Source organism: Rhinatrema bivittatum, chromosome 11 (genome assembly GCF_901001135.1).
Source record: "Rhinatrema bivittatum chromosome 11, aRhiBiv1.1, whole genome shotgun sequence".
Lineage (NCBI taxonomy): Eukaryota > Metazoa > Chordata > Amphibia > Gymnophiona > Rhinatrematidae > Rhinatrema > Rhinatrema bivittatum.
In genome coordinates, this window is record NC_042625.1 from 63,748,264 (window position 1) to 63,774,183 (window position 25,920).

Here is a 25,920-nt window from a genome sequence, read left to right on the forward strand (position 1 = left end):
GGGATCTCTTTAGGCCATCTCAGTAGCCCTCTCTTATCTGGTCATTGCAGTAATTTCAGTTGTGCCTTGCAGACTGTCCCGGTGATCCTGGATGGCAAGGATGTGGTTGCGATGGCACGGACAGGGAGCGGGAAGACAGCCTGTTTCCTCGTTCCAATGTTTGAGAAGCTGAAGGTGCACAGCGCCCAGACGGGAGCGAGGGCGCTCATTCTCTCACCCACTCGGGAGCTTGCCCTCCAGACCTTAAAATTCACAAAAGAGGTACAAGGCAACCCTGTAATACAAAACTAAAAAAATAAACATTTATTCCAAATACGCCACAAAACCCCTATCCCTTACCTACCCATCTAAATACCAAAGAACAATAGAGTAAACTTCCAGGACCCAAGAAACCTAATCCCCTCTCCCCAAAAACATGGGATGCCTACCCTATCACATCCTGAGTAACAATCCCACTGCCCTGGGCCATCCCTAAAGGGGGTGACCTGCGCCCCCCAGTTGCAGATCTCTGTTTAAAGTCTGCTGCAGATGACATCTTGAAGGGGGTGGAGCCACCAGCGAGGCCAGGGTCTGGGACAGCATCAGGCAGAGCAGTCATAGGGGGACCAGATAAAAAATAAGACACACATCCTGCAGCTACAGTCTCTCCTCATGTTATCCTTTTCCCTCCCCCCACAGCTCGGAAAGTTCACTGGTTTGAAGACTGCACTGATCCTAGGCGGTGACAGGTATGCTCTGCCTTTTTAATATTTTCTTCCCTTTCTCACCTGCTCAGTGGCCAATCTGACAGGATGAGAGGAACCTGCTAAAGCTGAATTAGCCAGCAGGGACAGGAAGGGGCCATTCATGCCCATCCCTCACACCTCCGTGAGTTAGAAACACCTACCACCTTCAGAAATCATGTCTGTCTCTCTTACAGAATGGAAGACCAGTTTGCCGCTCTTCACGAGAATCCAGATATGTGAGTAATAATATGAAATAAGGATCTAAGGTGAAAGTTTGTCCGGGATGGTCTGAAGCTAAAAGACCCAGGGTGTGTCTCTACCAGGCAGATGCATTCTCTGCATTTGTTGTTCCCATCAGAATGAATTATAAGGGGTCAGCCATGTTTCAGTCCGCATATGGGATCTTCTGCTTCCTGACATCTGGAACTGGGGGTGCTGCAGAAGCAATGGTAATACACCTCCCTTGGGGCGGGGCAAGAGAGTCATGGTAACTGCTCAAGGGTGACACCTAGTGGCTGGATTTAGGGCATATGATGGCATGGCCACTACAAATGAAAGCTCCTGGCAACAGATTCTTTGTTTGGCAAAAAAATTGAAAGCCATGGAAAATGTGAATATGGATAGAAGCAAAATAAAATTATCAGTACACAAGGTGAATAGATAAAGAAATAACAGACAAAATCAGATGATTTTGACGGGTGCACTAATGTCTCGTCATAAAAATGAATAAATACATATTTAAATAAATTATAAATAATGGTTAATACAAGCATAACATTTAATGTGGGGTGGTAAAATATAAGCAAATACCAAAACATAGAAATGTGATAGCAGAAAAAGACCATAGAGCCTAGCTAATCTGCCCATCCACAACATCTAATTTTAGTTTTGCAGTCCTATTTCTCCCTCAGAGATCCTCTGAATTAACACATGCTTTCTTGAATTCAGATATTATTCTTGTCTCTAATGCCTCAACGGGGAGGCTATTCCATGCATTCACCACCCTTGCTGAATCCAGAAATTCCATGAATTTGCTCACCACACAGGTCAGACTAACCAGCCTGTTCCCTGTACATACCCAGATCAGTCCAGACCCCTGGTTTTGCCTGACTGCCAGCAAATGGAGACAGAGAAGATTTCATCAATACCGTACGAAACCGTGTGCTTCCTGCAGTCCCTCAGTATTTTTGTCTCCAGCTGATGGTGTAAAACCTTCAGTTTAGGGGGAGAGAGAGAAAAAAAGACTAAAAGACACAATTTCTGGATCTTCCCAGGGGTTTGTGAGGTCTTGGTTTGAGGTGGATGAGCAAGGGTTAGTGACCCTTCTGATAGCTTGATCCATGGGGTGAACATCTGGTGGTCCAGATCCCTACGAGACAGCAGTGGAACCTGCTGGCAGTTCTCCACTGCAAGCCCAGAGAAGCAGGGAAGTATCCCTTTTATACGGTTTGTCCTGAGCTGGGTCGCTAAAGCTTGGCGAAAGGAGATGGCTATATCCAGTAGCTTGGCGAAAGGAGATGGCTATATCCAGTAGTCTGGCTCTTTTCTGATCTGTCCTGGAATCTGAAACTCTGCACCAAAGGAAAGTATTAGTTTCTATGTATATTTATTTGTTCTCGGAGTAAGGAAAAAAAAAAGGAACTAGTTAGAGGAATCTGCAGCATCAGAGATTCTTGGGCAGGGAGCTCAGCAATGTGGATTTTCCTAGCATGTAGCCAGATGGACTCAGGGCCAATGGGTTTATGCTCCCCTGCCAGCAGATGGAGACTGAGTTAGGTTTCAAAGCTGACATCACCCTAGATAAACACCTGCAGTGACCTCAGCCATTCAGTATCGCTCTGTCTCCCTAGCAGATGTGGATTGTGTGTTTTCCCTCTCGGGAACACAGTACTGTTTAGAAGAGAAAAAGTTTGCCTTTCAGATTTAAGGTAGAAATTTAGAAAGATCGAGCCCCGCTCTCCTGCAGTGATACCTAAGGGTCCCTCCCCCAGGTGAAAGTTCCTGAGGCAATTTCCAAGGTCCCTCTGAGCTCAGCAATGGGGCTTTTCAGCAGCTTCTCTGCTTGCGGAGGAGACCGGATGTTGGCTCCGTGGTGCTGAGGGACTGTTTCCCTGCTTACCCTTAAGGTGCTGGTGGTGCCACAGGTGCGGGGAGGAACAAGCCTTGTGGGTGACGGGGTCTAATGCTGAGGCTTTTGCCATTTTCAGTTCCCTAGCAGTGTCAGCTGGAAAGGCAGGGGAACCCCCTCCTCAACTATTGCCGGCAGTTCCCTGACCTGTGGAGGTGCAGAGAGGCGCTTGCACTGAGGAGTCTGGTTCTGGTAGAGGTCAGCTTGGAGAAGAGACGACTGCGGGGGGGGGGGGGGGGATAGGATAGAGGTCTACAAAATCATGAAAGGACTTGAACAAGTCAATGTAAATCGATTATTTACTCTCTTAGATAATAGAAGGAAGTCAGCAAGTAGCTCATTTAAAACAAATCGAAGAGAATTCTTTTTCACTAAGCGCATAGTTAAACTCTGGAATTCATTACCAGAGGATGTGGTTTCAGCAGTTAGTGTTACTGGGTTTAAAAAAGGTTTGGATAAGTTTCTAGAGGTTAAATCCATAAACTGCTATTACAGTAATAAATCACAAGCTACTATTGCTTATTAATCTAATGTTTGGGTAGTTGCAGCCTTGGATTTTTGTCTGCTGCAGAAAAGGAGGCGACAGATGGCCACAGCTTCTATTCCTGTGGCCCCTCCTAGCTGTACTTCTTGAACTAAAGGCTAGAGGTGGAAAGGAAGAAAAGGGTGCATGGGAGGTAACCAGCATGGCGCGGCAGCTGCTACCCCTAACAGGAGACCTTAACCAATTGGCTCACATGATTTTAATGCAGCTACGATATTGCTCTCTGCTTCGATGGTGAGGGAGGCGGGGAAAGGGGAATTGGATTCACATGATAGCCAATGCTAAGCCCTGACTTGTACGGTCCAGACATTAGATTGCTTCTGTGCCCAAATCCAAAACACATTCAAGCAGCATCGTCTGAATTATCATGAAGGCTGCTCACCCTGTAAAAATGTTGCTAGCAGTAACTTTATGGGTTTGACAGTTGCTTGGTTTTGATTTTTAATATTACTACCCTTATCAGAAGGTTTGGGGGTAGTTTATTACTACCCTAACAAAGTTGTTGTGCAGCGAGATGGACCCACTTAGTCTTTTTCTGCCATCAGTAATATTACTATGTTATTATGCAACTTCAAGAATGGTTTCTTTATCCTTTTTTTTTTTTTTTTTTTTTTTTTTTTCTCTTCCCAGCATCATCGCCACACCAGGGCGTCTTATGCACGTAGCAGTGGAAATGAATCTGAAATTGCAGAGCGTAGAGTATGTAGTCTTTGATGAAGCGGACAGGTGAGTGTTTTGGTGGGGGGCAGGATTCACTTTTTGGGAAGTTTGGCCTGCATACAGGTCCTGGGTGTGAGGTGCACAGGGTGGGGTCTGGGGTTTGCCTGTGCTGCAGCTGGCTGGGATTTGGCAGAGGCAGGGATTGTGCTTGTAGTCGAGTGTGTCGAATAGTGTAATTACTCTGTTGTAAAGCATAATTAGCTATTTTCTTTGTAATACTTTTTCATCCAAATCACATCCCGGTGTGCTTTATAATTATAGCATTCTTTTTTTTAAACTTCACGTATCCTCATTTAGGGTGGAGGGCCCGATGGGACATTTCTATAGTGTGCAACAGACTTACAAGGAGAGAGTGAGCTCTGTTCCCTGTACGTACCAGGATCAGTCCAGACTGCTGGGTTATGCCTCCCCTCCAGCAGATGGAGTCAGAGAGAAACTGAAAAGGCACCTCCCATATACCCTGGTGCGCCACCTGCAATCCCTCAGTATATCTCTGACTCCAGCAGATTGAGAGGCATAACCTGCGGTCCTGATCCTCCTCAAATTTATCAATTGGTGCACAGGTTTGCTCCTAACTCCTCTGACTAGATCAATTATTTATCCCTTAGGGTTTCTCCCGAATTAGACTAATTAAAATTAAAAAAGTTATTTCATTTTTCTTCTGATTTTTCCCTCTTCTGGCACTAGCGCAGCTGCAGCATGCTGGTGGCAGGGCAGAGCTCTGAACACTGGTTCCCGGAGCTTATATTCCCTGAGTGGCTGGGGGGAGAATTTACCAGTGAGCCGGTCACTCTCCTCCCCTGGATATTTATCAAATTCTTGTGCAAGAATGAATTAGCTTCCGCCCATGAGACTGCCTGAGCCCTAGTGAACTGAGCTTTAACCTGAAGGGGTAATGGCTTTCCTGCCTCCACACAGGCTCTTGTGACCACCCCCTAAATCCAGCGAGCTTTGGTAGCCCGCAAAGCTGTTCGCCCTGCTTCCTTCCACCGTGAAGGACAAACAGGTGGTCTGTCTCCACCAGCAGTCTCCATATATCTGCAAACCACAGACGCCTGGGCCAATCTGGAGCTACTAGTAGGACTAACCTCTGTGGTGCTCTATTCTGCGAATGACCCTGCCTAGGAGGGGCCAAGGAGGGAAGGCATATATAGCAGCTCCTCTTCTGGCCCGGTCTGAACAAAAGCGTCTATCCCCAGTGTCAACTGATCTCTTGTGCAACGGAAGAATTGGGGAACCTTTGCGTTGTGAGATGCGGCCAGGATGTCGATGGACAGAAGACCCCCAGCAATCTACTACCAGCTGAAAGGCCCACTCTCCTGGATCCAGACTCTCTCTGCTTAGAAAGTCTGCTCTGACATTGTCTTTTCCTGCGATGTGCAAGGCTGAGATCATCTGTACATGTATTTCCACCCATTTCATAATGAGATCTATCTCTTGTGACACTTGCTGGCTTTTGTTCACACCCTGATGGTTGATGTACGCTGCCGTTGCGTGATCCGATATTACGCAGACTGCTTGTCCTGGGGTATGTGGCTGAATTGCAGACACACCAGTCGGACTACCCAGGCTTCCAGGTAGTTTATGTTCCAGAGGGCCTCTTCCTTGGTCTAATGCCCCTGAGCCGTCAGTTCCTGACAGTGAGCCCCCCAGCCCCAGAGGCTCGTGTCTGTTGTGAGGACCAGCCAGTTCAGAGGGGACAGGGGTACACCCCTGCCCAGATGAGCTACCTGCAGCCACCACTTGACCCAAGGGCATATTTCCATTGGTAAGTGGAGGCGAGTTGAATAGTCTTGACAGCGGGTTCCAATGTGACAGCAGGGAGTGCCGAAGTGGTCGCATGTGTGCTCTTGCCCATGGCACTACTTCCAGGGTTGCTGCCATCAAACCGAGGACTTGAAGATAGCTCCACACTCTCAGACATATTGTGTTCATCAACAGATGCACTTGGGACATCAACTTCCTTTTCTGTGTGGTCGGGAGGAAGACCTTGCCCTGCTTGGTGTTGAACTGCTCCCAGATATTCCAAGGACTCAGAGGGTCTGAGACTGCTTTTGTCCAGGTTTATGACCCAACAGAGTTCCTGAAGCAAGGAGGGTCACACAGTTGGTCACCCAGAGACTCTCTTCCACAGACTTTGCCCGGATCATCCAGTCATCATAAGAACATAAGAAATGCCATACTGGGTCAGACCAAGGGTCCATCAAGCCCAGTATTCTGTTTCCAACAGTGGCCAATCCAAGTCACATGTACCTGGCAAGTACCCAAACATTAGATAGATCACATGCTACTATTGCTTATTAATTATGTAATAGTTTATGGATTTAACCTCTAGGAACTTATCCAAACCTTTTTTAAACTCAGTTACACTAACTGCTGAAACTACATCCCCTGGCAATGAATTCCAAGTACGGGTGCACCAGGATTCACTCTTTTCTCAACGCTGCTGCTACAACCACCATAATCTTGGAAAATGTTCTAGGGGCTGTGGCCAGGCTAAAGGGCAGAGCCCGGAACTGATAACGGCGACCCAGTACCGCAAAGCGTAGGAAACATAGATGTTCTTGCCAGATTGGAATATATAGGTAGGCCTCAGATAGGTCCAGGGAGGTTAAGAACTCTCCTGATTTGTACGGCCATTATCACGGAGCATAGGGTGTCCATGTAGAAAAGAATCACTTGTACATGTCGGTTGCTGCTCTTGAGGTCCAGGATGGGACGACAGGAACCTTCCTTCTTGGGTACAATGAAATTGATGGAATAACACCCTGTATTTTCATGGAGCGTAGGTATTGGGATTATAGACCTCATCCTGAGGAGCCTTAACAGGGTAGTCTCCACTGCCTGCTTCTTGTGTTGAGTGGCAAGGAGATATATGTCCCTAAGGGTGCTGTGAAATTCCAGCCCATATTCTTCTTGGATGACCTCCAGTACCCATTTGTCCAAAGTGATCTTCTACCAGTGACAGTTGACCCCTGTCTCCTCATTCTGGGGGTGGGTCGGCAAAACATCATTGGGGGGGGTTCAAGACTAACCTGATCTTGAGCCTGACCCTCATTTGGGCTGTCGACTCCAAAAGGACAGTTTCTTGTAGGGGCGAAAGCGTTGGGAGCCCCTGGATTGACCCCTCATGGGCGTGGGATGCTGTAACTGCTTTCTCTTATCTTCTGGTAGCTAGGGTACTAGAGATTCGCCCCATTTACTGGCCAGCTTTTCCATTTCGCTTCCAAAGAGTAGTGATCCTCTAAAGGGCATCTTTGTGAGATATTTGCCTTGGAGGTTGTGTCTGCTGACCAATTACGCACCCATAGCTGTTTTCTGGCTGCCACACTAAGGCCACTCCTCTGGCTGTGGTACAAACTAGGTCCAAGCCCAAGTCAACTAAAAAGGTGTTTGCTCCCGAGTCATCCACCTCTTGAGAGAGGAGCAGGCACGATTGAGTTACCAGGGCACAACAAGAAGCAATCTGTAAGGTCACTGCTACTGCGTCAAAGGCCTGTTTAAGGGTGGACTGCATCTGCCAATTGTGCACATCCTTTAAGACTACTCCTCCCTCCACTGGGTTAGTTGTTCGCTTACAGACGGCACAGACCAGCGCATTGACTTTAGGGAAACGCTGATGGATCCAGTGGGTATAGAGCTTCTACAGTTCGTCCACCTTTAAAACTTGCTTCTGGGGGCATCCTATTCCAGGTCAATCAACTCCTGGATGGTTTCTAGTATTGGAAAGTAGCAAGAGGCTTTCTGTATGGAAATCAGAATGGGATTCTTCTTTGTTTCTATCATAGTCCGCCCCAGAAACTCCCAGCATCTTCAGGGCCGGCAACTTGTCTCCATGGAAAAACCGTAAGATGGTTCAATGCGGTTCTAAACCAGGGGTGATTTACCCCTCTTCCAAGGAATCTGGATCATCTTCTTCAACTGGGTCCCTGCCAGGGATAACTTTGAGTCGAGGCATGCCTCAAGATCTGCCGATTAGGACTGGGAGAGGGCTTATCGGCTGGGGTTCCATCCGGATAGGGGCAAGTGAGGTAGCAGACTGCGCCTGTACAAAGGCTTGAAGGCCTTGAAAGAATTTCACCCAAGAGAAGGCGGCTGGGTCCATATCTAGCCCAGGAGGTACTGGGGTGGGTGCCGCTAAATTTCCCTCTCCCAAGGGGTGACCCAGACCCGGCCTAACTCGGATCCATGGTACTTCCAGTTAGGACCAAGACTGACCCATCTCTGAATGGGAGGAGCCAAGCTTAGTAAAGTCCAGGGAGGCAAACTCTCCCTGGGCTTTCACACAGTACTGACATAAGTTGGAATCCAGGTCAGAGTGTGCAGCCCTAATGTGACAAGCAGTGCAGAGAGAAAGGCACTTATGTTTTTTTGCTGCCGGAGCCATTGGCAACAGTAACTGCGTGTTCAGAAGGCTCGCACTCAAAATTTTATGTGCACAGATTATGGGTGCCTATGCGGGCCGCAGTGATTTGCACACACGGCCCGTGTGCCCAGCTTTACTTGTATTCTGCGCCTAGTAAGTTGTGCGCATATGTACGAGTATGCAGTTATGCGCACAGCCTGTGTGCTCTATAGCGGATAATACAGGCACTAAAGTGCGCAAGATGGCGCCGCCACAGCCTACCATGCGGTGTGCCGACCAAGCCTAAAGCGGGGCTTAGCCCACCGGGGGGACGTTCAACCTGCTCGGAAACCCACTTCCCCTTACCCCAACAGGATCGGGAACGATGTGCTCGGCTTTCTGCACCCGCTGCCTTTCAGCTGCTTCAGTAGCAAAGCCCACGCCAGGAACCGGCTACTGGACCAAGGCACACCTCTAAGGGATCTTGGAAATCACCTCAGGAATTCTCAACTGGGGGAGGGACCTTTAGGTATCATTGCAGGAGAGCGGGGCTCAATCTTTTCTCCAATTTTAAAAGTAGAATTTCTTCTTCCAAACGGTACAGCGATCCCCATAGGAAAAGCATGTCCGCATCTGCTGGAGATGGAGAAATACTGAAGGCCTGAGGTCATTGTAGGGGGGGGGGGGGTGTATCTAGGATGATGTCAGCTTTGAAACCCGACTCCATCTCCATCTGCTGGCAGGGGAGCATAAACCTTGAGACCATCTGTCTACACTAAGGAAAACAAAATGATCAGGTAAGTAATTTGTCCATTGCAGAATAGTCTGTGATCCAGCTGTACTGATTGATGAAGCAGGAGGGTAGGTGATCTAAGAGCGCCGTGTAGGCAAATGGTGGATTAGACACCAAATATAGTCCAAAATTTCTTTATTTTGATGGAGACACAGATTTTATACTTTGCCCGACTCAGGCCGAGTTTCGCCCCAACGGGGCTGCCTCAGGGGCTAAAAACAATTATAACATATCAATCAGCATACAAATCAAACATGACCACAGATCTATTGTTTTTAAGAAATCATATTCGTGTAAAAAATAATTATTACCTGTATGTAGATATTTATGAATTCAATATTCAATATATTTATATATCGGAATTCAAGTGTCTGAAACTTAAAATGTAAATAATGTAAACATATGAATCATAACACTTTTACATTCATGCAATATTTTTACAGTCCACATAGAAGTGAAATTAAAATAAAAGCAAACTTTAATGATGTTATACTAATCCTAAACTCTTAGCACTCATGAAGACATATTTTTGATACATTGTATCAAGGTGTGACCACCAGTGCTGTGTATATAACTATATGTATTGTGACAATACTTGATGAATTACAAAAAATATTACTGTTGGTTACTATGAAATGTGCAGTGAAGAAACTTAATGACTTTTTCATATTTTGTAAGGAATTAATTAGATAAAGAATAAATTTAAGGTTTGTATAAGCTGATATAACTTACTGCCAAAATCTTGATTTTTGCTCGTAGCAAGATTACTGCTCAAAATTCTACCTGAACCTAAAAATACCAGCAAAATGAATCATTTAGTGAAATTGACTTGTAACAATCCCTTACAATTAGAGGGACCTTAATCCCCAAAGGTGCAAAGTACTACAAACATGAGATGCCGATTTTAAAGAGACAGATAACAAAGTGCAAAGTACTACAAACCACGTTGCCGATTTTAAGGGGCATAGATCGCTCCAAAAACATTTGTAAGCCACAAACCGTTATTCCTCAAACTTGCTGCAATGAATGCGTCATCCCTGCAAAATGTTACCGATTTTAAAAACACAAATCAATTTAGTGCAGAGTGCTGCAAAATCACGGCACCATTTTTAAGGGCATGAATTACACAGAAAAGACATTTAAGTCATGCAATGTTACTATAAACACTTACTACGATAGGAACATCATCCGTGCAAATTGCAGAATGTTGGCAAAAACGCTGCGCAGTCGTGGTGCTAATTTAAAGGGCTCAAACCGCGCCAAAACTATATGTCAATCAATGAGTTGGGAGTGGCTACTGTGAATGCCCGTATGTTAGTAAAGTGAACGGGGGATGAAGTAAATTGCAACTGAGCATATAATTATAATAAATTAATACAAAATGAGAGTATATGGCTTATTGTGCTAAAGAATGTTATAACCTCAGACAAAATAGTGAATGGGAAAGATGAATAGGACCAGAGAAAAAAATGAATGAAAATAAAAATTGAATAATGAAAGCACATGTATATATGATTTTTGCATAATGAAAATAAATTATTTTATATTGTGTTATTTTTCAATTATTGTGTATTGTTTAAAACTGTCACATTTCTAACAGTATAAATTCAGTATTGTTATATACAAAAAGTGCTGTGAACTAAAATGTAAACCAACTTTTATGTGACTTACTGCCATATTCCATGTGAACTGTATATTAGAATACAATAAATTAATTTCAAACCATGATAAATAGTATGAATATGAACCATGATGCACATAAAAATACATAATGAATAAATAGTAATAAATAATAAATCCACAAAGTATGAATCTCAAGCAACATTAAAAAATGAATAGAAAATGAATAAATAAACATGAATTTCCAGCATCAATAAAACCAGCTATGCAAATCAACATTAAAAAATAAATAGAACACCATAAAAAGTAGAACTACCATAAAAAGTGACACAGAAAGAACATATAAATTAAGAGAGACAGGGGAAAATTAAATCAACAAACAGACCAGGGGATGAAAACATCATAAAAACACCGAAAAATCTATATCTAAATTAAGTCCATATGGTTCTAGTGTCTTAAAATCAAAAATAAATTTCTGTTCAGATCTTAATAATTTATTATCAAAGTTACCCCCTCTCCAATTCGGAGCTACCTGCTGAATAACGCAGAACTTAAAATCGCTGAACGTGTGATTCATCTGAATAGCATGTTGTACTAATGGTTTTGATTCAATTTTCCTCTTTATGCTACTCTTATGTTCTATGATACGCTTATTAAGTGGTCTAATGGTTTTTCCTATATAAGCCTTGTTACAAGAACAAAGCGCTAAATATATTACTCCTGCTGTCTTGCAATTTGTAAAGGTTTTCAATTTGAATTCTCTGTTCGTACCCGGTATTTGTATACTAGTCGTTTTCATATTTGCAGGACAAACCGAACAATTGCCACATGGGCGATGTCCCGGTGGTCTTTTATCTACCAATTTTTTCTGAGGTAATGCTGATGGAGAAACAAATTCCTTTATGTTTCTTTCTCTTTTGTTTGCAATTAGAATATTCTTGTTCTTGAAGCAGGGCATCAATTGAAGGACTGACCAATGCTTTCTTAAAATTTTTGATATCTTAAAGGACATGTTTGTAAACGTGAGGGGACATACTACTTTGTCATTAATTCTTTTGTCCTTCTTTTTGAGCAAACTGTCCCTATCTTGCACTGAAGCTTTCTTAAAACCTGCCTCTATATATCTCTGCGGGTAAGATTTCTCTAGAAATCTCGATTTCATTTCCTCTGATCTGGTCAAAAACAGCGTCTCATTCCCACATAGTTTTTTTAACCTAAGAAATTGAGCAAAAGGTAGGTTTCTCTGCAATGATTTACTGTGACAACTCGAGTAATGCAGCAGTTTATTGGTGTCTGTTGGTTTGCGGTAAATATCTGTCTCAAAATTACCCTTACTAAAGGTAATTAAAATGTCTAAAAACGGGATACTAGAACAATTAAAATTTAAAGTGAACTTTAAATTTATGTCTAAAATATTCAACCAATCATGAAATTTATGAAGATCGTCTATTGATCCTTTCCAAATGATGAAAACGTCATCTATGTAACGTTTCCATAGCAGAATATTTTCCTTGTACTGGTGTTCTTTTAAATAATTGCATTCAAATTGTGCTACGTACAGATTTGCGATTGATGGTGCCATGGGAGAACCCATGGCAACACCTTTGATTTGTAGGAAAAAATTCTTGTTAAAGGTAAAAAAATTATTTTTCAAGGCTGTTTCTGCTAATTCCATTACAAAATGGTTGGGTATCCTTTTGTGCTGGTTGCATACTGCTAATTGTGAGATGATCATATTCAATGCATCTTCTTGCGGAATATTAGTATATAATGACTCAATGTCCAATGTAACTAAAACAATATTCTCTGTGGTACACTTAAAATCCTTTAAAATCGTTATAAAATGAGCTGAATCCCTGATGTAAGATGGAATATTTTTTACTTCAGGTTTCAAAAAACTGTCTATAAAAACGGAAAGCGGTTCTAAAAGAGATCCATTTGCAGATATAATTGGTCTGCCTGGCGGGTTGGAAAGGGATTTATGAATTTTTGGAAGAGTATAAATGGTTGGTAACACAGGAAATTCTACTGTTAAAAAATCGTATTCTTTTTTCGTTAAAAATCCTTGATTTTTTGCAATTAGAAGTAGATTATCAATGTTTGTTTTGAGAGTAACTGTAGGATCCTTCTCTAATTTTTTGTAGAAATTTATATCTGACAATTGTCGCTCTATTTCTCCAATATAATTAATCTTGTCCATGATTACAATGCTGCCACCTTTGTCTGCAGCTTTTATCACGATTTCACTATCTTTTCCTAACGTTGTCAGTGCATCTCTTTCTAAGCGACTCATATTATAGAATTTCTTCTTTGGATCCGTCTTTGTCTCTAACTCTTCAACATCTCTTAAAACTAAACTCTCAAAGGTCTGAATCACTGGATTTGTGTTACCATCTGGAAGCCATTTGCTTGGTTTTTTGACAATGGAAATATCATTTGTAACGTTCTCTTTATTTGAAAAAATATCAATTATTTTGAGTTTGCGAGTGAATTTGAATAATTCTGTGCGAGTTTTAAATGCATCGTATGTGGGAGTGGGTACAAAAGAAAATCCTTTCTGGAGTGCCATGGTTTCATGTTGAGTGAGAGGTCGTACTGATAAATTGACAATAGTATTCTCTGATTGGGTTAATATTGATTGTACTGATTGTACTGGTACTGGTTCTGATTGTATCCTCTCCCTCTCCCCCTCCCTCTCCCTCTCCCTCTTCCGCGCCATGTGCCACGCCATGTACCTCGACCTCTTAAAAAAGGACTATCGGTCTTATTCTGTAATTGATCTTCATTAACTGATTCCTTCCTCCATAACTTGTTTACCTCATGGGCTCGAGTCATTGGTCTGTTTGCGACTATCTGTCTTGATTTATTAGTATGGTCAGTTTCAGAAAACAGTGGCGCAGAAGGGTCAAAATCTCCCTCTGTATGACTGCGACTGCGTTTCGCATTTCTCACCTGTTCAGGACTGGACCTAGTTTTCTTCTCATTATTAATGATATTTTCTCTAGGTCTTAAATTATTTCTCTGATTAAACTTATTGTTTTGAAAACCATTTACATTATTACCTTTTTGTATATGCCAATTATATACCTTGTGATCACTATAGTCATTTTCGTCGCGTTTAAACTTTTCATACTTTACATTTTTGAGCTCACGGGTGAAATCAGCTAAATTCTTTTTGTAGTCCTCATATATAAGATCGAAACAAAGGTCATTTTGCTTAAGATATTCCAATTGCTCGTCCAAATTACTCTTGAAATTCTCTTCTCGTTTCTTCGATGTTTTAATAATCAATATCATGAGGTCCAATGAACATTTATTCAGAACCGCCTCCCATGCCGTCATAAACTCTGAATCTTCTTTGTACATGCTTGGCGGTTTGTTAATCCGCAGTCCTCTAGGAATTCTTTTATACCTGCAATAATCCAGAAGTGTCGAGGCATGGAGCGTGCTTCTCACTAGACTTTTGCTGATATTGATAGTCCCTTCCCATTTTTTTAACAAGTCTTCTAAACCGTGATCTTCATCTTTATCATTAAAGAAGGGTTCATCAGGTAAAAGCTCATTCAACTGTTGGTCATTAAAACTTAAAATGTCCTTCCAAGGCGAATAGGACATTATCCTCAAAAGTGAAGGACTGATGAAGCAGGAGGGTAGGTGATCTAAGAGCGCCGTGTAGGCAAATGGTGGATTAGACACCAAATATAGTCCAAAATTTCTTTATTTTGATGGAGACACAGATTTTATACTTTGCCCGACTCAGGCCGAGTTTCGCCCCAACGGGGCTGCCTCAGGGGCTAAAAACAATTATAACATATCAATCAGCATACAAATCAAACATGACCACAGATCTATTGTTTTTAAGAAATCATATTCGTGTAAAAAATAATTATTACCTGTATGTAGATATTTATGAATTCAATATTCAATATATTTATATATCGGAATTCAAGTGTCTGAAACTTAAAATGTAAATAATGTAAACATATGAATCATAACACTTTTACATTCATGCAATATTTTTACAGTCCACATAGAAGTGAAATTAAAATAAAAGCAAACTTTAATGATGTTATACTAATCCTAAACTCTTAGCACTCATGAAGACATATTTTTGATACATTGTATCAAGGTGTGACCACCAGTGCTGTGTATATAACTATATGTATTGTGACAATACTTGATGAATTACAAAAAATATTACTGTTGGTTACTATGAAATGTGCAGTGAAGAAACTTAATGACTTTTTCATATTTTGTAAGGAATTAATTAGATAAAGAATAAATTTAAGGTTTGTATAAGCTGATATAACTTACTGCCAAAATCTTGATTTTTGCTCGTAGCAAGATTACTGCTCAAAATTCTACCTGAACCTAAAAATACCAGCAAAATGAATCATTTAGTGAAATTGACTTGTAACAATCCCTTACAATTAGAGGGACCTTAATCCCCAAAGGTGCAAAGTACTACAAACATGAGATGCCGATTTTAAAGAGACAGATAACAAAGTGCAAAGTACTACAAACCACGTTGCCGATTTTAAGGGGCATAGATCGCTCCAAAAACATTTGTAAGCCACAAACCGTTATTCCTCAAACTTGCTGCAATGAATGCGTCATCCCTGCAAAATGTTACCGATTTTAAAAACACAAATCAATTTAGTGCAGAGTGCTGCAAAATCACGGCACCATTTTTAAGGGCATGAATTACACAGAAAAGACATTTAAGTCATGCAATGTTACTATAAACACTTACTTATTTTGTCTGAGGTTATAACATTCTTTAGCACAATAAGCCATATACTCTCATTTTGTATTAATTTATTATAATTATATGCTCAGTTGCAATTTACTTCATCCCCCGTTCACTTTACTAACATACGGGCATTCACAGTAGCCACTCCCAACTCATTGATTGACATATAGTTTTGGCGCGGTTTGAGCCCTTTAAATTAGCACCACGACTGCGCAGCGTTTTTGCCAACATTCTGCAATTTGCACGGATGATGTTCCTATCGTAGTAAGTGTTTATAGTAACATTGCATGACTTAAATGTCTTTTCTGTGTAATTCATGCCCTTAAAAATGGTGCCGTGATTTTGCAGCACTCTGCACTAAATTGATTTGTGTTTTTAAAATCGGTAACATTTTGCAGGGATGACGCATTCATTGCAGCAAGTTTGAGGAATAACGGTTTGTGGCTTACAAATGTTTTTGGAGCGATCTATGCCCCTTAAAATCGGCAACGTGGTTTGTAGTACTTTGCACTTTGTTATCTGTCTCTTTAAAATCGGCATCTCATGTTTGTAGTACTTTGCACCTTTGGGGATTAAGGTCCCTCTAATTGTAAGGGATTGTTACAAGTCAATTTCACTAAATGATTCATTTTGCTGGTATTTTTAGGTTCAGGTAGAATTTTGAGCAGTAATCTTGCTACGAGCAAAAATCAAGATTTTGGCAGTAAGTTATATCAGCTTATACAAACCTTAAATTTATTCTTTATCTAATTAATTCCTTACAAAATATGAAAAAGTCATTAAGTTTCTTCACTGCACATTTCATAGTAACCAACAGTAATATTTTTTGTAATTCATCAAGTATTGTCACAATACATATAGTTATATACACAGCACTGGTGGTCACACCTTGATACAATGTATCAAAAATATGTCTTCATGAGTGCTAAGAGTTTAGGATTAGTATAACATCATTAAAGTTTGCTTTTATTTTAATTTCACTTCTATGTGGACTGTAAAAATATTGCATGAATGTAAAAGTGTTATGATTCATATGTTTACATTATTTACATTTTAAGTTTCAGACACTTGAATTCCGATATATAAATATATTGAATATTGAATTCATAAATATCTACATACAGGTAATAATTATTTTTTACACGAATATGATTTCTTAAAAACAATAGATCTGTGGTCATGTTTGATTTGTATGCTGATTGATATGTTATAATTGTTTTTAGCCCCTGAGGCAGCCCCGTTGGGGCGAAACTCGGCCTGAGTCGGGCAAAGTATAAAATCTGTGTCTCCATCAAAATAAAGAAATTTTGGACTATATTTGGTGTCTAATCCACCAGCTGTACTGATGCCATTCTCTTAGAACTCTCCACCAGCACATTCACTAAGGAAGGTGGGTCCTGCCAGCTGTCGGATTAAATACCAGAGTGCACGCTGAGACTGGTTAACCTGCGGTGAGGCAGGAGTCCCCATTCCCTCCAAGATGAGTGCTGTGCCGGTGAAAACTAGAGTCCCACTCCTGAAGCCCTATGTTTAGAGCTTCTCTTCTCCCATAGCAGTTCATGATGAAATGTCGGCAGCCTCCATTCACAGCTGGCAGGACAGGAGATGCGTCTTCTATTGGAATTGATCTGTGCTGGGTACAAGGAGAGTTAAAGGAGAGCGAGACAGCTCCGGCTGTATTCCTGGAGGAATCCAGAGAGCTCGGTGTAGATAAATGCTAGCTGGAAGCCCCAGGTTCCATCTCTCTTCTGGGCCTCTGTGTAGGGTGTGCATTATATGTTGCAAGAGGAGAGCAGCCCCTGCCGTTCATACTCTATTGCTACTTCTGCAGCTGGGTTTCGGTCCTTCTTACTGTTACCTCTCTAGGTGAAGCGGTGTGTTTCTGGATACGCTGGTGACTCCTGACCTTTGCACTGCAGGTTATTCGAGATGGGCTTCGCGGAGCAGCTGCAGGAGATCATCAGTCGGCTCCCCGAGAGCCGCCAGACTCTGCTCTTTTCTGCCACGCTTCCCAAGCTGCTTGTGGAGTTTGCTCGGGCGGGTAAGACCATCCGTATCCTGTATTGTTTTTTCAGAGGTGGTGGTGGGGGAAGGAACTGGATGATGAGGCCGTCTCAAGCATGCTAGTGGCACTTAGCGATGGCACTTATCCACTCAGAACCTAGATTGCTGCCTAAGTTGAAATCACTGGAGTGCTAGATTGTGTGAGATGCTGGACCTCTGATGGCTGCCTGGTATTAAGGCCCCCTGCTGGCCGCATTAAGTACTTCTCTGCAGCCACCTCATTAGAAAGATCTTGTCCTTCTAATGTGGTTCATAAGCTGCCATCAGCCTTATGCTAAACAGCATCGGTGACCTGTTGAAAAATATATAAATGTACTTGGTACTTTATCAAAAGAAACTATAATAAAAACAAAATCATAAATTGTATGGTTTCAAGCTTATGATCTGAAAGAGCTTCTCACTTAATTGTCACGTACAGTTACACAGTGGGAAGTGAGGTAGGATTAGAATCCACATCTCTACCAGGTTACAGGGGCAGGCTCCTATCTCACCAGGCTGTGCTGCTAGTTTGTTGTAATGGACAGCTTTTTATGGTATCCAACCAACCAGCAGATGAATGGGGAGCACTGTGGTGGGGGTCAGTATCTTAGCAGACAGGTGTTCAGGGAGAGGCTAGGGAACAGCACAGTTGCACCGCTCTGTTAGTAACAGAATAATATACAGAGTACAGCTGGTTCTGCACCAGAGCCACCTCCTGTCTGTTCTGCCTGATAGGCAGAGGTTGCATGGGATCCACTGTCACAGGATCCAGGACCACTGGATCCATGGGTACTGGTTCTTCAGTCTGCTGAAAGCTCTCATGGGTGCCCAGAAAGCAGATGAGAGTTTAGTCCGTTGAAGCACCGAGGCACAGACTTCCTTCATCCTCTCACTGCACGGTGCTGCTGTCACAGTAGGGCAATGGCCTAGATTGTCGGACATTCACCGGCCTGCGTGTAAATCTCTCCTTCTGCTCAGGCCTCACAGAGCCAGTACTGATTCGACTGGATGTTGATACCAAGCTGAGTGACCAGCTGAAGGTGAGTGTGTGGGTACCGGGGTAAGTGAAACGACATCCTTTTCTTTAACCATGGGGGGTTCTTTATACAAGGGGGTGATGAAAGCTCCCTCCTTGTGTGTACGGTTGAATAAAGAGGGTTGTGATCTTGGACTTCCATCGAATCGAATCTCTCCCAGCTTCCCACTGCTGTGAAGCTCAGGGTCGGTGTCTGAATTTGGGGCCCTGGCTTTGCAATAGCCGTGTACAGTATGGGCTTAGGGGGAAGTTCCAGGTCGTTCTCTACCCCCCCCCCCCCTCCCAAGTTAGCGGTGCAGATGCCTTTGCTGTATGCTTTGGACTCCTCTCCTTTCTTAGCTGGCGTTCTTCCACCTGCGAGCGGATGACAAACCCGCCGTTCTCCTGCACCTCCTGCGCAGCGTGGTGAAGCCCCAGGAGCAAACTGTCATCTTCGTGGCCACCAAGCACCACGCCGAGTACCTCCGGGAGGTGAGTACCGCCCACCCTGTGTCCAAACCATTTCCAGCCCCCGCACTTCCCTGTGACAGTGGCTTTTTTTTTTTTTTGCTTTACCCATGCCCTATTGTGTCGTTATTGACCTCGCTTCTGGTTCTTCCGCTGCTTTCCCTCATGTTTCTCGTACTAGGAGAAGATGCAGGTTTAATGGAAAAGGAGAGCTGTGAGTTGCAGACTCGTGAGCGCCAACGCTCATTACACCATTGATGGGCACTGTCTGTTCCTCCCGGTATCTAGGTGTGATGGGGTATTAATGGCGTTCATTGCCAAAAGTGCGTTGTTTAACCACCCGTCCTGTGTTGGGTGAAAGGCTCTCTCCGAGGGCACTCTTCACCATTCTCTTTCAGTGATTTCTCTGCTTTACCCTCGCTCTGTTTTCTCTTCTCCGGGTCTCTGCTGTCTTCAGCGTAGCTTCCTCCACTTGGTCTCCTAAGCACAGCTTTCCCAAGGGAACACTGCAGACTGTTTTGATTTATATAGAAAAAGCGGTACATCGAGGTTAGCTTGGCTAAAATAAACTAAACCCAGCCCTGAATTTGCACCTTTTACCATCTCATTTCTGAAATGAAAGCGCAGCAGGGGATTTCTTTGGAAATAGTTTTCAGGAAAATCACTTCTTGTGACCTTGGGCAACTCGCTTTGTCTTCTATTGCCTCAGGTACCTACTTAAAGTTTAAGCTCTTTGGGGAAGGAACTTATTGTAACTGAATTGTACAGCGCTATGAAAATAAATATTAAGCTGCTTGCATTAGCAAATAGCTAACATAACACAGGAAATACACCAATATAGCATTGAAAAATGACTACCAGGGCCCCCAGGTGCCATAGCAAATAGGAATAGATAAAACACAAAAACAAAACTCTCCCTAAAGAGCTTACACTGTAAGATATTAATCAGCATCATTTTCAGTAGTGATGATGGCATGAAATAGTATAACAGGTCTCTGTCCTTGACTTGGAGGTATCTGTATATGTTGGGATTTCTGGTTATGAAAGTGGATTACAGTGAGGCAGGATGGAAACCCTCCCCTGTGTTTGCAGTACTCTGCAACCTTCACATACAGCGGTAGGCACGAATGACTGGAGAACCTTGGCACATAGCCACCAGAGAGGAAGGTGCACGTGTGTGGCCACCATCTACAGTGCTTTGAGGTACCTTGCTGTAGAGAATAGCACTTTTGCGAACAGCTCTTTATTTTAAGGCGTGCAGCAGCGAATGTGAATCCCTCACTTAAGGTTGTACTGCTGCATATAATCAGGGACCATCCAAGAGTTCTCCAACAGGTGCAGGCCCCCTAGCTCATTCTTCTCCCTGCATCTTCCTAGCTGCTGACCATGGAGGGTGTTGACTGCGCTCACATCTACAGCTCCTTGGACCAGACAGCCCGAAAAATCAATATCGGCAAGTTTGTGCATGGCAAGTGTTCGGCACTGATTGTTACTGATGTGGCGGCTCGTGGCATCGACATCCCCATGCTGGACAATGTCATCAACTACAACTTCCCGCCCAAAGCCAAGCTCTTCCTGCACAGAGTGGGTGAGTCGGTGGGTAGCAGGGACATGCCCTGCGCTGATCAGATTTATTAACAAGTGGTGCAGACCAGGAAGTCCCAGACAGCCCACAGATCCGAGTACGGGAAGCAAAAGTGCATTACATTCATAGGACGGCCACACAGCAGCCACAGACTACAAGAGTGCAGCTGCACTCTTATTTCTCTATTGCAGACCAAGTGATTGACTTCACCATGAATGTCAGAAATTGGGGGGGGGGGGGAGGAACTAAACTAAAATCTCCTTTCAGAGCAGTTGCTTACAGATTTAGTTTGCAGTTTGTTTTTCTAGCCTCCATGTGAGCTCCAGAGTTATCACTGTGGGAGCCCGTCTGTGTGGGATTAAATGAACGTGTGAAACGTGTCTCTGAAAAACAAAATCCATTAATGATGCCGTTTTAGCCCCTTCATGCTGGGCCTTGCTTGTGACACACTAATGCCAGGGTCATTTTAACTCTCAGCATCTTAAGACCTCCGCCCACTGCCGTCGGCAGCACAGGATGTGATGCAGCAGCATTATTACCAAAGCCCAGCTGCAGACAGAGAGCATCCCAGCAGGACCTGCCGGGGGCGGTAGGAGATGGCAGAGCCGAGGGAGTACAGGACTGCTGGGAGTAATTGATACTGGAGCTGCTGGGACAGGAGATCGGGATGGTAGCAGATGTTGGAATTTAAGAAACACAAGTCGGAGGATAATAATCTGAGGTGTTTGAGAGGGGGAGACAAGTCCTGAGCCAGTAATAGATACTGGAGTCTTACTGAGAGTCCCTAGCATGGTATGACTTAAGATTTTCTTTTCTTTTTATTTTTCTCTACATTTCCTTATTTATCCATTTTCCTCCCCCCTCAGGCCGGGTTGCCAGAGCTGGCAGGAGCGGCACTGCGTACTCCCTGGTGGCGGCGGATGAGATGCCATATGTTTTTGATTTGCACCTATTCCTGGGGCGCCCTCTGAAACTCGCCACCCCACAGGGCACAGCGCCAGGTATGGGACTTGCAGGGTGGTCAGGATACGCCCTCCCCAGATCTTCAGAGGCTGCCCTTTAATCCTGTATCTACACACGATGACCAGGTGCAGGCGAGCGTGCACTAGACACGAACATCCTGTAAACTTGTGCATCTGTACCGCCCTTACACCCACAGCCAGCAAAGGCCTGGATGCAAACTGTTACGGACATTTGCCTCCGAGATGGCTGTCTCACACTAATACTTTCTGCTTCGCTTCACTGTAGGTGCGGGTGGTGTTCTTGGTCGAGTGCCCCAGAACGTTATTGATGATGAAGAGTCTCTGCTGATCACCGACCACGAGAACTCGCTGGACCTGCAGAGCTTGAGGAAGGTGTCGGAGAACGCATACAAGCAGTACATCAAGTCCCGTCCCAGCCCATCCCCAGAGTCCGTCAAACGAGTCAAGGACATGGACTCTAACCTCTTGGGCATTCATCATCTCTTCAGTAAGCCTCAAACTCTTGACGTCGCTGGCAGTCTCGCGCCACCCCTCATGGCTCCCAGCAAAGCACGCCTCCCCATTCCATACAACTTTCTTCCCCAGCTGATTTCATTCACAATCCCCCAAGTTCTGCTGAGCGTTCCTGACCTATGCTTTGAACAGCCACACAGATAATTAGTATTAAAAATGCTGAGAGAGGCTGGGTCTGTGGGAGCTGTGAGCTCCCCAATAGCCAGCACTCCTGCATCCTTCCTTAAGTGACTCCTGCTGGGAGAGACTGGGACTGCAGGCGTTGTGAAGTTAGCCCTTACCATTCCCTTTAGGCCTTTGCAGTGTTTTGTCTGTGAGCACAGCAAGATCTGTTTCCTGTTCATGCCCAGATCAGTCCGGATTCCTGGATTTTCTCCCCTGCCAGCAGATGGAGGCGGAGAAGAAAAAAGCTTTACTGACACTGCTGCTTAACCCAGTGTGCCACCTGCAGTCCCTCTGTATTTCTCTGTCTCCAACAGATGGTAGAGGTAGAACCTGCAGTCCAGAGTGAAGAAAAAAAACAAAACAGATCAACAGGAGCTTCCTCCTAGGGGCTGGTTAGGTCCCTGGTGGGGTCCTGCCTCCCTGGTTGAGGTGGTCGAGCTGGGGGTTGGTGACCCTTGGTGTGTCTCGTTCCTGGACACTAAGGGGGTTTCGATTAGCTGGTGGTCCAGATCCCTCCACCACCCCCAGAGAAACATCAGAAGCCAGCAGTTGCTGGAAAGTACTCTAATTTATTATCTGTAAAGTTTAAAAAAAAAATAAGTCTGAGAGGCGACTTGGGAGAGGGATTTTGTACTCCAGTGGGCCCTATAAGTGATCGATAACACCAGACACAGGTGAGAGCCTGCAGTAGCTGGGGATCCCAGCGTTGACAAGACCACTGCGGCCAGAAGGTAGCATGTGTGGGGGATGCACATGGCGCCGGCTAAGGATTGGGGGTACGCATAGATTTGAGTGCACACTGCCCAAGTGTCTCTTTGTGCACACAGAGATACAAAGTGATTCTAGTGGCTCCGGAGTGGTCACGTTGGCCGTAGTTCACACACCTAGTAAACTGGATGATAGATGGACAGTTAAGGTTCGGTCACCTTCCAAGACGGTTTCGTCACGGTCCAATATTTTCAGATCCGGCGGATCGCTGCTTTCTCACGGCTTGGCTTTTGAAAGGAAACGCTTGTATTGCAAGGATTATTCCGCAGACTTCATCGCCACCTTCCTGCAAGCTAGGTGGCCGTCCACATTGGTGTGCTGAACAAGGCATGCAGCCTACTCAAGCTTCAGTTTCCCATATTTTGACCTTTCTGCAAAAAGGCCTAGTGAAGGGTCTAGCCTATAATTCTCTTTGGATGCAGGTGATCTTCGGGGTAAGGTACGGGGAATGTCCCTGGCCTCCCACCCGGATGAGATTCATTTTCTTTGTGGAGCAAAACACGGCGGCCGGTGCAGAAGATGTATCCCTCATGGATTTTTATTTAGATCTGAGTGTGTTGTGTGAGGTTCCATTCGAGTTGTTGCAGAGGATGACTCTAAAGGATTTAACCCTAAAGAGGTGGGTTTTGTTTTTTTTTGTTGTTTTTTTGGTGACTATTTGTTCAGCCAGAAGAATTTCAGAGCTTCAGACATTGTTATATAGTGTCTTTGCAAACAGTACCCTCATTTCTGCCGAAGGTGGTTTCGGCTTTTTATCTGTTTTTCCTAATTTGGCTTCATCAGGGCCACATGCGAGGGAGCTTAGTGTGTTGGATGTGAGGTGGGCTTTGTTGAGGTATCTCAAGGTGACTAATAGTTTCTGGATATTAGATCATCTTTGTATTTTGAAGGGGTCCCAGGAAAGGATGCAAAGTATCTAAGGCTACTATTGCATGCTGGCTGAAGAGTGGCATATAGTTTAACAACCAGTAATGGGGGGTCTAAGGGCTCATGCGACTTGAACGCAGGTGACCACATGAGCTGAGCGTCAACTGGTCTCACCCAAGAATTCTATTGGCCGGTGACTTGGAAGTTTTTACACACTTTGCCAGATATTACTGTTTAGATGTTCAAGATCCAGACTCTACGGGTTTTGGAGAGAGTGTATTGCAAGCTGGGCTATCACATCCCGCCCAAAATAAGGGGAGCTTGGGTACATCCCAGGAGTCTGGACTGATCTGGGATATGAACAGGAAAGGAAAATTGGTTCTTACCTGCTAATATTCGTTGCTGGAATACCACAGCTCAGTCCAGAACCCCGCCTTTTCCGTAAAGCCCACTCGTCATGGTGGTATGTAAAGGATACAGAGTGTCCGATATGGTTAAATAAGGTTCTACATAGTGTTGTTGGATAGAATTTTCTATAGAGGTTCTGCCTTCCTCCTGCTAGTTGAGGGGGTTAAGGGTCTCAGTTATTGTTAGTTATTCTCATCTTGGCTTGGGTATAGGTCATACTGAGGGACTGCAGGTGGCTCACTTGGTTGAGTAGCTGTATCAGTAAAGTTTTCTTTCTCTGTCTCCATCTGCTGGCAGGGAGGCAAAACCCAGGAGTCTGGACTGATCTATGGTATTCCAGGAATGAAAATTAGCAGGTAAGAACCAGTTTTCCTTTTTTTATATTACACTAACCATGTGTATGTGTGGGCTTTTTTAAGGTGGTTCTTTGAAGGAAGAGGAGCTGGAGAGACTAAAGTTTGTGGACAGTATTAAAAACTACAAATCCAAAGCGGTGAGTGTCCCATCCAGCCTTCCAGGGCAGAGTGCAGCAATGTCTGGCGGGAGGGGGGTTCTCAAGTAATGGCAGGGGAGAGGATATTTGTTCTGTGGTCCTGGGCAAGGCATATCCCTTCTGGTATGGGAGTGACAGACTCCCCAGTATACGAAAGGACCATTCCGACATTCTGTAACCGTGTTATATCATCTGAAATGCGAGTGTCACTGAGGTGCTAAGTCATAACAATGTAAGAAGTGCCAGGATCCATCAAGCTCAGCATCCTATCTCCGACAGTGGCCAGTCTCGGTCTCAAGCTCCCGGCAGATCCCAAACCAGAGAGCTGAGCAGATAGGAGCTGGAAGTGAGAGAGAGACCTTGTTTTGCAATCGTTTTTCTCACCAGAACACTTTAAAGCATGTAGAGAGCTGTACATGTCCTGTTCTCTGTGAGGTACTAACCATGAGAGGGGGGCTAATAAGTCCTGCTACATTATAACCTGATTTTATTGCAGTTTGTCTCTGCTCCTAATTTTGTTGAGAGACAGGTGTTTCTCTCCCCCCCCACCCCCCAACAAAACACCAGCAGAGAACCAGCTGCCAAGAGTTTTTTAAATTTCAGGACCGAGGGTGGGGGTGAGAGAGAGAGTGAGTAACCCCGTCCCAGAACTGGTATTTTGTGGGTTTGGGTGTGTGTGTTCCAAACTTGTATATTTTAATTACTAGCTTTGTTTTCCATTTCATAAGAAAGCCTTATGCCAAAGTGGTTGTCGTGAGTTCACGAATACATAGAAATGAGACAATAAACCAGCTGTAGGCGAGACCTTTTTTTTTTTATTGGCCCAACAAATACGTTTGCAGGGTGACCATATCCATTTTTTAAGGACAGGTTGAACAGATCCTTGGTTTGCCCCATTGCATGCAGGGAAATGTAGTGTACTTTTGACTAAGAAAAAAATATATATATCTCCTTAATGCAGTAAGGTAAATCCAGGACTGGTTT

General features: G+C 43.9%; 1 protein-coding gene across 1 annotated transcript in view; it reads left to right on the forward strand.

Moving 5' to 3' along the window:
* DDX54 (DEAD-box helicase 54) overlaps positions 1-25,920 on the forward strand; it is a 39,476-nt gene that overhangs the window by 3,576 nt on the left and 9,980 nt on the right. The window contains exons 4-14 of the mRNA XM_029571805.1: positions 73-261; positions 679-728; positions 920-961; positions 4,028-4,123; positions 17,548-17,669; positions 18,650-18,711; positions 19,047-19,178; positions 20,532-20,742; positions 21,606-21,740; positions 21,988-22,209; positions 24,863-24,936. Coding sequence (XP_029427665.1) covers positions 73-261; positions 679-728; positions 920-961; positions 4,028-4,123; positions 17,548-17,669; positions 18,650-18,711; positions 19,047-19,178; positions 20,532-20,742; positions 21,606-21,740; positions 21,988-22,209; positions 24,863-24,936 — 1,335 coding nt within the window. The remainder of the gene's footprint in view (positions 1-72; positions 262-678; positions 729-919; positions 962-4,027; positions 4,124-17,547; positions 17,670-18,649; positions 18,712-19,046; positions 19,179-20,531; positions 20,743-21,605; positions 21,741-21,987; positions 22,210-24,862; positions 24,937-25,920) is intronic.